The sequence below is a fragment of the Toxorhynchites rutilus genome, chromosome 2, assembly GCF_029784135.1.
Source record: "Toxorhynchites rutilus septentrionalis strain SRP chromosome 2, ASM2978413v1, whole genome shotgun sequence".
NCBI classification, from domain to species: domain Eukaryota; kingdom Metazoa; phylum Arthropoda; class Insecta; order Diptera; family Culicidae; genus Toxorhynchites; species Toxorhynchites rutilus.
Genome location: NC_073745.1, coordinates 318,665,341 through 318,677,968, shown reverse-complemented (window position 1 = coordinate 318,677,968; position 12,628 = coordinate 318,665,341). Strand labels below are relative to the sequence as shown.

Sequence of the window (12,628 nt, the reverse complement as noted above, 5' to 3'; positions counted from 1 at the left end):
GACGTCAAAGTCCAGAATTGCTCCTCTGAAGAAACAGAGCACACCTAGACTCGAACTGTGTGGCGCTCTACTCTCTGCTGAGTTGTACCAGCGAATCGCCGCTTCTCTTCAGATTACGTTTTCTACTGTTTTCTGGACTGACTCCACGACAGTCATCAGTTGGCTCAAAGCAACTCCGTCTACTTGGACAACGTTTGTCGCAAACAGGGTGTCTAAGATTCAGTACGCGACGCAGCACTGTTCTTGGAACCATATAGCCGGACTGGAGAACCCAGCTGACGTCATCTCTCGTGGTTGCATGGCTTCAGATCTCATCTTCAACAAACTCTGGTGGAAGGGTCCAGGGTGGCTGCAGCAGGAAAAAGAGCACTGGCCTGTTAACGGACAACACTGCGGACCTACCGATCAAAGCAATGCGGAACGACGGAAGACTGCTGCAATCTCCACTACTGCCACTACCACACTCTCGTTCATCGACGAATATACAGCAAAATTCTCTAGCTACTCAAAGATGATACGAATCACTGCCTATTGGCGTCGCTTTTTTCGTTTCTGCGAATACCAACGAAAATTCGCAAATTTACCTTCCTTACGACCGATGAACTCAAGACTGCCGAACATGCGCTCATCCGATTACTACAGCAACAATGCTTCTCCGACGAATGGAAACGGTTGGAAAATGGACAGCCAGTTCTGAAAAGCTCTCGACTAAAATGGTTTCACCCAATGCTCTCACCCAACGACAGAATCATCCGGATCGGCGGTCGCTTGGGACAGTCGACACGACATGAAGACTTCAAGCACCCAATCCTGCTGCCAGGCTCTCATTATCTGTCAACACTGCTACTATTGTCATATCACCAGAAACTTCTGCATGCTGCCGCGCAGCTGATGATCAACACAATTCGTATTCGTTACTGGCTCTTGGGCGGAAGAGGGGCGGCTAAGCAGATCGTACACAAATGCGTCACCTGCGTACGCGCTCGACCGACGCTCATCGAGCAGTTTATGTCCGAGCTCCCGGCTGCTCGTGTAACTGCGTCTCGACCTTTTTCAAAAGTTGGCATAGACTTTTGGGGACCAATCTACATTCAACCACGGCATAGACGCGATGCACCCATCAAAACATACGTTGCCGTATTCGTCTGTTTTACGACGAAGGCGGTACACCTCGAAATCGTTGCAAACTTGACCACCGCAAAATTTCTACAAGCCTTCCGACGATTTGTATCCCGGCGTGGTCTATGCTCTGACGTCTACACAGACAACGGGAAGAATTTTGTGGGCGCAGCCGGCGAGCTAAAACACCTTTTGCAAAGCGCAGAGCACAAAGGTCAGGTAGCTCGAGAGTGCACGGAAAACGGCATCCGTTGGCACTTTAACCCTCCCAAAGGCTTTCATTTTGGCGGACTGTGGGAGGCGGCAATAAAATCGGCGCAGAAGCATTTCACTCGGGTACTAGGCCCTCGAGTACTGGCGTACGACGACATGGAGACTCTCCTAGCGCAGATAGAATGCTGCTTAAACTCCCGTCCGCTTACACCTCTAAGCGACGACCCATCCGATCTTGCTCCACTTACCCCGAGGCATTTCCTTGTGGGTTCGGAATTAAAGGCAATTCCAGATGTCAATCTCGACTCAGTTCAGTACAATCGGTTGACTCAATGGCAGCAGACACAGAAAATGTTCCAGGAAATATGGAATCGATGGCACCTGGAATATTTGGCTACGTTGCAGCCCAGAGCCAAGTGGTGCAACCCACCGGTACACATCGAAAAGAACCGACTTGTCAACATAAAAGAGGAGAATATTTCTCCGATGCGATGACCAACCGGCCGAATTCATGAATTGCACCCCGGCAAGGACGGCGTTGTCCGGGTTGTGACGCTACAAACAGCTCGCGGGTTCATCATTCGTCCAATTGCGAAGCTGTGTCTTCTTCCTGTCTTCTCATCCAACGAAGAAAACGTCAACGACGGCGAAACTGTCAACAACGATAAGCTGACAAAGTTACCAGAGAAATTGAAATTACAAGGCCCAATATCCTTGGGTCCAAGGTAAGGACCTGTCCAATGCGTTACCAGTTTCCTCCGGATCTACCGGGTCTTAATTTTTTTTACATGTACTCTTCAATCATCTAACCGAGGCGGACATCGACGGCGGAATCTACGAGCATCCCATGGGCAACAGCGACAGAACCAAGCCCTGTAAAGCAGCGTCGTACTTCAGCAGTAACGTCCAGAAATGGCTATTTCTGGGGGAGGCAGGATGTTTGCATATAAAACGCAAATAGACCACAATGCCACTCATCGGTCGAAACGCGACGTCTATGAATGTGACATCCCACACACATAAGAAGGCCTGCGTTCATCCCGAATGCGAGTGGTCAACGGCTGCGCTGGTATACCGACTTGATCGAGAGAGGGAGATAAAATTCACGAACGTGAGGCTACGAGCATGATCGAGGTCGATCGTACTGGATGCTGGACTGGACATCGCTCGGACTTTGATCCACCGACAGTACATTCTCTACACGTCGCCGGGATCGGTCCGTCGTCGAGACGGTTCCTTTTATTAAGCTCTTTATTAACAATTAATTCCGTTATAAATTAAACAATTATTTGCTATAATTAAATAGTGTTTTTTAAAATAACAGTTTTTATTTTGCACTAAACATAGTCGTTTTTTAATGTTTTCATGGCTTTGGACTAGGGGGCGCTATATTTTTCAATATTTTTTCTTGAAAGCTGAGAATTTTTTACATAAAATATCTCGATATCAGAGATGTAATTTTTTTCGTTTTTGAAGTATGATTTTTCAAAACTAATCGATGGTTTGAAAAACAATTTTTCCCCATTTTTCCTCATAACTTTTGAACTATTGGACCGATTCATATCATCGACATATCAAATTAAAGCTTACGAGTTATTTCTCTTTGAAAAAACATTACTTTTGCGAAAAAAAATAATTTTTGTTTTTGTAATTATTGATTGAGTTAGTTTTTCATAGTTTTCTCGGTTAAAGATAGGAGCGCTATCTTTTGTTATACTTTTTATGGAAAGCTGAGGATTATTTACCTAACATATCTCGATATCAGAGATGCTATAATTATCGTTTTTAAATTATAATTTTGTAAATTTAACATGTTTTCAGTCTTCGATCAATATTCCTATGTTACTAAGCTAGACCTATGCGACTAGAATCCGATCTTCCCGCAAGTGTGATATTTTTTCAAATTTGCTTATTGGCTTAAATTTAATATATCGATCATCTCGGTTCAGTAATTCAAATGTTATGATTTTTTGCAGAATGTTATATTTGGACAAAGGGGGTAAAATGATTTTTCAAATCATATCTAAAAAACGAAAAAATAGCATCTCTGATATCGAGAAATGTGATGTAAAAAATTCCAGCTTTCATAAAAACATATTAAAAAATATGGCGCCCTCTAGTCCAAAGTCATAAAAAAAAACTACTACAATCAATAATTACTAAAATATAATTATTTTTTTCGCAAGTTAAATATTTTTTAATAAAAGGCTAGGTCATTAGTTTCAATTTTATATGTCGATTATTTAAATCGGTTCAGTGATTCAAAAGTTATGATTTTCATTTGTCATTTTTGGGAAAAAGTGGAAAAAAAAATATTTTTCGAACCACCCTAAAATGGAAATGGGCACCCTACTGAAAAAATAAAAAATACGGGTCTAATGTTTTGCGATAAAAAACAAAATTACCACTTTTGACGAAAATCTGAGAACCACTATATCGGTTTTCCTTGGAATGGCTGTATATATACCCGGCAAACGTTGTTCTGTCATAAAAAATATTGTTAATTGTAAAATAAAAAATAACTTATGTGTTGTAAGTGTGTTTAAATGTTTCAACGATCTACACATACATACATACACATAAATATACATACGCCTTGTTAAATTTTATAAAAATCAGTATTTCTTCGTTGATATGTTGGACATCCACCAAGACTTGCGGTCTTGTCGTTGGTGAAGTTTATAAGAAAATGCAGTGTATATTTTCCATCCGCCATGAAAGGCTATACAAGCTTTAGATCACCACACGGCCGTGAACCATGTCTGTGGTAACAATATCGAACAGTAACCCATATTTCGTCATGAGCAGACCCGAAAGCAAATGTAAGTTGTTGAAAATAGAATAAAAAATGTTATTCGATGTTGTTTAAATACTTAGAAGACATAGTCCTGACCCTAACTTAACTATTTTTCTATAAATCTCCTTCAATTTCAGCAAAACAATCTTATCCATAACAGAAAATAATTATCAGAGACAATTTTCGTTCAAGATTTTTCCATACCTGCAAAGGAAGCAATTTTTCATTGATTGTGAATAATCGTATCCTCTCGTTCGTCTGCAATGATGTCAGGGCAAAAGTACTTATGTGTATGAGTTTCAAACTTCATACACACCAGATGGGCCAACCAGAAAGTCTGCCGGGCCGCAGGTTGAGTATCGCTGGTCTAACGTCATGTATATTGATATAAACTAAATATAATAACTTTTCTGTATTTAGTTGAAATGTAAATACATAGTAGATATAAGATAGGTTGAAGAATTGAGTGTGATGAGTGTGAGTGAGAGTGTGAGTGTGAACATTGTCAACATATCCTTATATCCCATCCTATTCCTGATAAAAATATGTCACCCTTCTAAACTCGAGTCTACCGCGATTAATCGGTTTTCTACCTTATTAACAATAGAATTAAGAAAAATTGTTCATGGATATATAGATATAGTTAATATGTTTAGCTAAGAATTCAGCTCCTTTAAACTTATGTAACTGAGCCAGTAAAAATAAACGAATTAATGAAAAAAAAAACTTTTCTGTATTAAAACTATGGAAAAATGTCATATGGTAAGTCAAATGTCTTGGATGTGATGAATAAAGCCTCCTATTTTTCAAAAACCTGTGAAATATTGTTATATCCAAAAAGTCTACAACAAAAATAAAAAGTGTTTTACAGATATGTCTGTAAATTAATAAACATATTTGTAAATGTGGCATCTCTGGTGGTCTGAGAATTTATTGCAAGAAATCACTTGAAAGCATGCATGAATTTGCTTGAAAATGAAGTGAATTGAGTCCGCAGTTCATGGTTCATTTTTATGTAACAACCTTGCAACGTGTGTTCCACAACAAATATCACATTGTCGTCAGCAAATAAATTCACGTCACTATTGTTTAACACCTGTTTAATATCGTTAATGTATAGCAAGGACAAATGAGGCCCCAGAACACTTCCTTGAGGCACACCCAAATTTACTGGTTCCGCCGATGATTTACAGTCTCTGTAAGTAGTGATCTGTGTTCGGTCGTAGAGGTAACTCTCAAACCAGTTTATTATAGATCCTGCTACACAATAACTGGAAGGCAATTCTATTAACTATCGCCGATCAATCGTATCGAAAGCTCTTTTAAAATCAATAAATCCGGCCAGAACAACTTTTTTGCTTTCGATAGCCTGTTTTCACTGTAGCCTGATTTAAAAGCAACAACTTGAGAGACGTTTCACATGAATGGTATTTTCTGAATCCAGATTGATCATCAACCAGTATCCATTTTTTGTAATATGTTCCAAAAGTTGTTCCTTTATTACGATTTCTAAGATTTTCTCGTACATTGGAAACATATTCACAGGTGAAGGCAGAATAGGGAAAGTAAAATTTAGTTGTGTCGATGGAGAAACAATACTTCTTTGAATTTCTTGCACACTTGACGTAAAAACAATGTTAAGTTTTTCTGCTGTTCTAATGTCACTGTCCGTATCACCGTCAAAAACGACTCCAATTCATTATTACCGCCCGGGTTACATAACATTTTGATTTTTTTCCACAGCTTTTTCGGATCATTTTGAACAGCACTTTTTTCACATTGAACAAATTTATTTTTAACACTCCTATACTCGCGCATTGGTTTCTCTCTAGCTTCGTTATTAGTCATTCGTCATCGTTTAGCGTATCGCATGTGTTGATACAAAGGGGGCGTATGTCAGGCGTATGAGTATAGGAGTAACTTTTTTGGACAAGTGGCTTTTTTCATATTCTAGATATATTTGATTCGTTTATTTTTGCTGGCTCAGTAACTTAAGTTTAAAGGAGCCGAATTCTTAAATATAATTTTAAAACTATATATATAAACAATTTTCTTACATCTATGGTTAGTAAGGTGGAAAACCTATTACTCGCGGTGTACTCGAGTTTAGAAGGGTGACATATTTTTAGGAGAAGTGGCGTGGAATATTTATTAAATATAATGCATAAGATCATTACCGGACTATTCTTATTTGATTTCAGTCCCTTTTTTTTAACTGGACTGAACGGATCCAAATATTACCTATTCGTCGTTAGATTCATACGTTCAAAAGCAAAATATAAATATTTGACTTTCGTATAGTTATTCGCTAAATATAATGGTCATACATATACACAATTGTGAAAGAATTTCACTTGTGGAAGAGTTGTAAACAGTAAACTATAAACTAATCGGTGGCTTATGGTAATTTTTACCAGTTACAATTTCGGGGATTTTTTTTATGATGAACAATATCAACAAGAGAACAAGAGAAAGAAAATGAAGTTCCTAGAAATCCTTTAATATCATCTTTTTATGCCCTATCTATAAAAAGGCATTAATTCTTAGTTTACAAAGAGTACAGAGGCAAAGAATATTAGAAATATGCAAACTTTATATTCTAGAACCTTTATCATCTGGTGATTATCCATAAGGTCGGTATACATTCTTCTCTTCGATTAAAGACCCGATAAAATAAAATACTTTCATAAAAGAACACGCAACAATTGCATGAAATGTAAAAAATATGTTTGTTTCGAACAGGTAGTTATGCTATGTTCTGATTCTTACTCCAATGAAACCACAATCGATCAATACATTTTTATGTTATTTTATAGCTTTTTATACTTCCATGAATTATATTCAGTTGCTTACTTTTAATTAATAACAGTGAAAAAATCGAATTTCGTTATTTGTGTTGGAGTATCAAAAATTACTCTGTTTTGAGGAGGCTGAATTAGATGACTATTAAAACATGATAAAGACAAAGAAAACGTATGTTTTGGAGTTTTTCCATTTAGTTATACCCTCTTCTTGCAGTAAATGCCAATAAAGCCTGAAAAATACACAATGGCAACATTACAGAGAAGTTCAATTTTCGGTCTGTGACACCGTGCGCGAGTATACGTATTATGATTTTGCACGCGAGTACAGGAGGGTTAAAGTTCTTCAATTCACGCACGTAAACATTTCTCCATATTCTGTATGTGTTCCATTTGTCAATGCTTCTAGTGCGTTTCGCTATTATCAGATATATATATATATATATCTCGTTTTCTAAGTACTAAGTACTACTAATAAAATCTGACGCAAGTAATACTTACGTTGAGAAGGCAAATGTTCCACTGGGAACGTTAATGTCATCCAAGAAGAAGAAGACATCTTCCAAAAATACCAAAAAGTCCTTGTCACTACTACTAGGTGAATGGTATATTCCAGGCATTTTAGATGCCAAGAATTTCTACAGCCAGAAACCAATTATCTCCACAGATCTCGTTAGATATTTCTTTAAACCTCAACGAGCTACAAATGTACATGGATACGCCTCCAGTATGCACAGATCTGGACAAGCAATTCACCATTGTGTATTCAACAACATTAATTCCACTTAAATCAGACATTTCTGTAAGGTGTGTTTCAACCATAACTAATACTTTCGGTTTTTTGTTGAATAACAGTAATTCTATTTCGTCGAAATGTGTGCATAAACCGGCAACATTTAGATAAAGTAATTCATGTTTATGATTCACTTCGTTCTTGCATTGCTAATTTACGGAGGAATATTGGATTAATAAACATATATGTCAAGCAGAACCATGATTCGTAAGGGTGCTCATACACTGTTTGACCGAAGCCAAATATTTGATTCTTTTTGACAGAGAAAATTCGACCAACGTGTACCGAAAAAAAACACGACAAGCAAATATTCAGTTATGGATGCATAAAATATTTCTTCGGTATGTTCTTCGAACCTGTCGGTACATGGGTAGATTACCTTAAATATTTCAGCCAATTTTTTTCCATGTTCGATGTTTGACATTGTTTGTCACGTTTGCCACTGTTGATAATTGAGGAATGGCAAACAAAATAGTGTTTGTACAAATTTCAAACCAAACATTATCTGTCAAAAAATGTCAAATATTTGACATCCGAACAAACAGTGTACGGCCATTTTCTCGCAGAAAATGCACGTATTAGAATTATATACTTATTATTCCTTCGTATTGCCTTTTGGCAACAATTCTAATTACAGATTGCAGAAAGCAGCTGAGCAAGCAGTTCGAGGTTCCACAGCGCTTCAGTAAAGTGTTCAATGAAGACCAGATTCAGGTGGCACGAAGTATGTTCGTATCTAAGACAAGACCAGACAACTGGCTTCTTACTCTTCTTCGTCGTCCAAAAACGAAGCAATGACATGAAGATGCCAGAGCTGCCAAATATTATAAAATATCGGATTTTTCAAATTTCTATTTTAATGAATCGTAACATTTGGTTGGTGCGAATTCAATGATTATTGCATATTTTCAAATAGACAATCTCAAAAATATGCTTTAAAAGGATAAAATAAGTCTTTTAAATACCCATATCTATAATATAATCGTTTCTAAAACAAATTTGGGATTTTTTTTTAGCAAATAAATCTAATCTGACAACCGTTACAGCGTTATGCAGATTCTCATTGTCTGAACCAAAACATTCTATCTTATTATATGAGCAGGAATACAACCAAAACAACGTTAGGAAGCCATTTTATTCATACAAAACGTAATTCAAAAATAAAAATGAAGTGTAAAGCCTTAAATTGTGAGCGAAGGACGGATACTCATCCTGAGTATAAATTTTATCGGTTCCCTCAAGACAAAAATATTCGGAAAGAATGGATTCGATTTTGCGTGAACAGTGAATTAGAAGTTCCATTCTTTGAAATCAAATCAAGCACAAGAATATGTAGCGTAAGTATTAAAAACTAATTCTAAAACATATCCTAATACTAGTATATATACAGGCTCATTTTGTTGATGGGAAATACAATGAAAATGGAGTTACGAAAATTCCGACCTTAGCTGCATCCGCGAATGAGGAATGGGAAGAGATACAAAGTATTGAGAACAATTATGATTTGGTTGACGTATATGAAGGAGATAAACAACTACAGTAAGAAATATTTCGTTTGAAACATCAAATTTCCAAGCTGAAAAGGTAGTGTGTCAAAAAATATGTTATTTTCTAATATTTTATATTGATGTAACCGTTAATAGAATTGTAAAACAATGGAAGAAAAAATGCGGATATCTGACCTCGAGAATTCGTGGAAAACAACCCTTGAAGAAGCTTTTCAGAGAAGATCAAATTAAGCTATTAACAGGAGAGGTTAAAAAAGTGAAACGTTGGTCCAATGAAACGATTACGGAAAATTTACAAATTCGGTTTGCATGTCAAGGTGGATACGACAAGCTTATTCAAAAAGGCTTCCCGTTCCCATCCACGAGGACTCTACTACGCCAAATTGAAGGAGTTCGTTTCAGTCCTGGTATGTAATTATAATCATATGTCTCATCGCATGTTAATATATGAAATGATATTTTGTAGGTATTCTTGAAGATATATTCGAGCTGCTACAACATAAAGTCTCCACAATGTCGGTTGAAGAAAAGGACTGCGGATTGGTTCTAGACGAAATGAGCATAGACGAGGCAAATGAGTTTTGCCAAAATACGAAGCAGTTTGTTGGAACAACAACGCTTCCTATGTCCCAAACTTTAGCCTGTAAAGCTTTGGTATTCATGCTAGTTGGAATCGCAGCGCGCTGGAAGCAGGTGGTTGCTTTCGAGTACACCGGCAACTCTATACAAAAAGAGTTTTTGAAGAATGCTGTATTGTCTGCAGTTTCAAGAGCAGAGGGAATCAGTTTGCGTGTCCATTTTATAACAACAGATTCCGGGTCCGAAAACCAGCGCATGTGGAAGGATTTGGGGATCGATATTCGTCGCAAAAATGAGACATTAAATGCTGCGATACCTCATCCAAACGCTGAGAACAGAATGCTAGAGATCATACCCGATCCCGTACACGTATTTAAAAATACAGTACATGGCTGGTTGAACAATGTCTACCTGAAAGTTCCGGATTGGTATGTTCGTGAAAAAAAGCTAACATCCAATATTGTTCATCGAGACCATTTAACCACAATCGTGAACTCCGAAATAAACAACACGTTGCGGCTTTGTCACAGACTAACGGCCTCGGATGTGTGCTTTGACAACAGAACATCTTCAATAGATAAAATGAAAGTATGCAACGCAACAAAATATTGCAACAGGACGGTGGCTGCAGCATTGAAGTTTCATGCGGAAATACGAGAATTACCGGAGCTTCTTACTACCGCATGCTTCATAGAAGACTTTGCTCGATGGTTCGAGCTTATCAATAATAGGGCAGAAGAAAAAGTATTTTGTTTGAATGATCCTATGAAATATGACGAGGATATCGCTCATCTGAAGACCATGGTGCGGTTAATGTATGATCTCCAAGTAGGACACGGACATTGGAAACCATGGCAAACAAGTGTAATCGTTTGCACGAATGCAATTGTGAGGTTGACAGATCGGCTTTTGCATGAAGGACACCCACAAATATTTACATCGCGGTTCGTCCAAGATTGTCTGGAGAGTCTTTTCTCATTGATTCGTGCAAAGCAACGACGCCCAACTCCATTGCAATTCAGCAATAACTTGAAAATTGTGACTCTTTCGCAATACATGACCGTAGTACCGAATGCTTCGTATACAGCCGATACACAACAACATCTTATTGGATTGATAGATTTGCTATCAAAGCGGCGTGAAGAATGTTCAGCCCAGAAATTGATGGACAATGAAGCAGCATCGACATCATATCGAATTTCAGCTTCATCTAATTCTAGTGATAATGTGGATGATATGAATATTGAATTCGACTATGAGTACACCGTCGATGAAGCGAAAACTTTTCTCGACAGAACAGAACAAAATTCGTTGTTCTATATAGCTGGTTTCATCATCAAAAAAATTATTCAGCGGGAAAGAACATGTCAGCAGTGTAACAAGAGATTGGTAGTCAGCAAAACACAACCTAGATTGTATCAACCGTCTCTTTTTTCATATTTGCGAGCTACAGCTTCTAACTCTCCCATCTGCATAGTGAATGATGAGACTTTTAATTTCTTCTTAGCAATGGAAATTCTATTCCGAAATATGAAATCGCATTTGGAACCTAACGAAGCTGATTTGCCGAAGAAAATGGCAGGAGAAATGTATGTTTTGCCATCCACTTTTTTCCATTGTGAAAAAACAAGGAATGACATTATAAAAAAAATTATATCTTTTCGTTTAAAAAGCGGAGAAAACAAAAAAACAAGGAAACGAAAATTTGATAGCAGGAGCATGGCATGGTAGAAATAAAATATATTAGTATCAGAAACCAAATAGATTATTATTAAACTAAACTTATGTCCATTTCCATTTTAGTGTTGTCCGAAAACTCATTTTTTCCACTTTTTCCCAAAAATGACTTTTTCAAAAAATCATAACTTTTGAACCTCTGAACCGATTCAGATGATCAATAAATCTAATTGAAGCCAATGAGGTAGATTTTTAATAGAAAAAATATCGAAAAAAGTATTGAACTTGGAAAGAGGGTTCTAGAGAGGTGTTTTTTTCGTTTTAGAGTCATTATTTTGTAAATTTAACATGTTTTAAGTCTTCGTTCAATATTCTTATGTGACTAGACTAGACCTATGCGACTAGAATCCTATCTTTCCGGTAAGTGTGATATTTTTTCAAAAAAGATTGGCTTATTGGCTTCAATTTAATATGTCGATCATCTCAATCAGTTCAGTAGTTCAAATGTAATAAATTTTTGCAAAAAATTATTTTCGGATAAGAGTGGAAAAATGATTTTACGGACGACCGGTTAACTTTGAAAAGTCACTCAAAAACACAAAAAAGCCTATCTGATACCGAGATATGTTATGTAATAAATCCTCAGCTTTCAAGAAAAAACATAAAATATAAAAACATAAAAACAAAAAACATAAAAATAACAAAACTGACCTAGAGGACCTTGAGAGGAGGATGAGGAAAGCATTCAAAGAGGTCGGAATGCACCATCCTCAATCGGCACTGGAGAGAGTTTCACTACCACGCAAAGAAGGGGGACTTGGAATCGTCGACATTTCTGCACTGTGTGTTGCCCAGGTACGACAACTGCGCGAGTACTTCGCAGAACGCGCCAACCAAAACGCGCTATACCGGGCTGTCTGCGCCGCCGATAGAGGATACAGCGCTCTGCACTTGGCGCAAGCGGAGTACCAACTCAACTGCAATCTGCAGACAGTGGAGGAGAAGATTGCAGCTTGGAAGCAGAAGGCAGTGCATGGTGCCCACCCCCATCAACTGGATCGGCCACACGTCGACAAGGCCGCATCTAATCTGTGGCTAACGCGTGGTGAACTCTCTTCAGTAGTAGAAGCCGACATGATAG

At 37.6% G+C, this 12,628-nt stretch overlaps 1 protein-coding gene across 1 annotated transcript; it reads left to right on the top strand.

Annotated features, from left to right (window-relative positions):
* The first annotated feature begins 726 nt into the window (after positions 1–726).
* LOC129767068 (uncharacterized) lies at positions 727–1,827 on the top strand. Its single transcript, XM_055767685.1, has one exon. The coding sequence runs from the start codon at positions 727–729 to the stop codon at positions 1,825–1,827; it is 1,101 nt and encodes a 366-aa protein (XP_055623660.1).
* Positions 1,828–12,628: the final 10,801 nt, after the last annotated feature.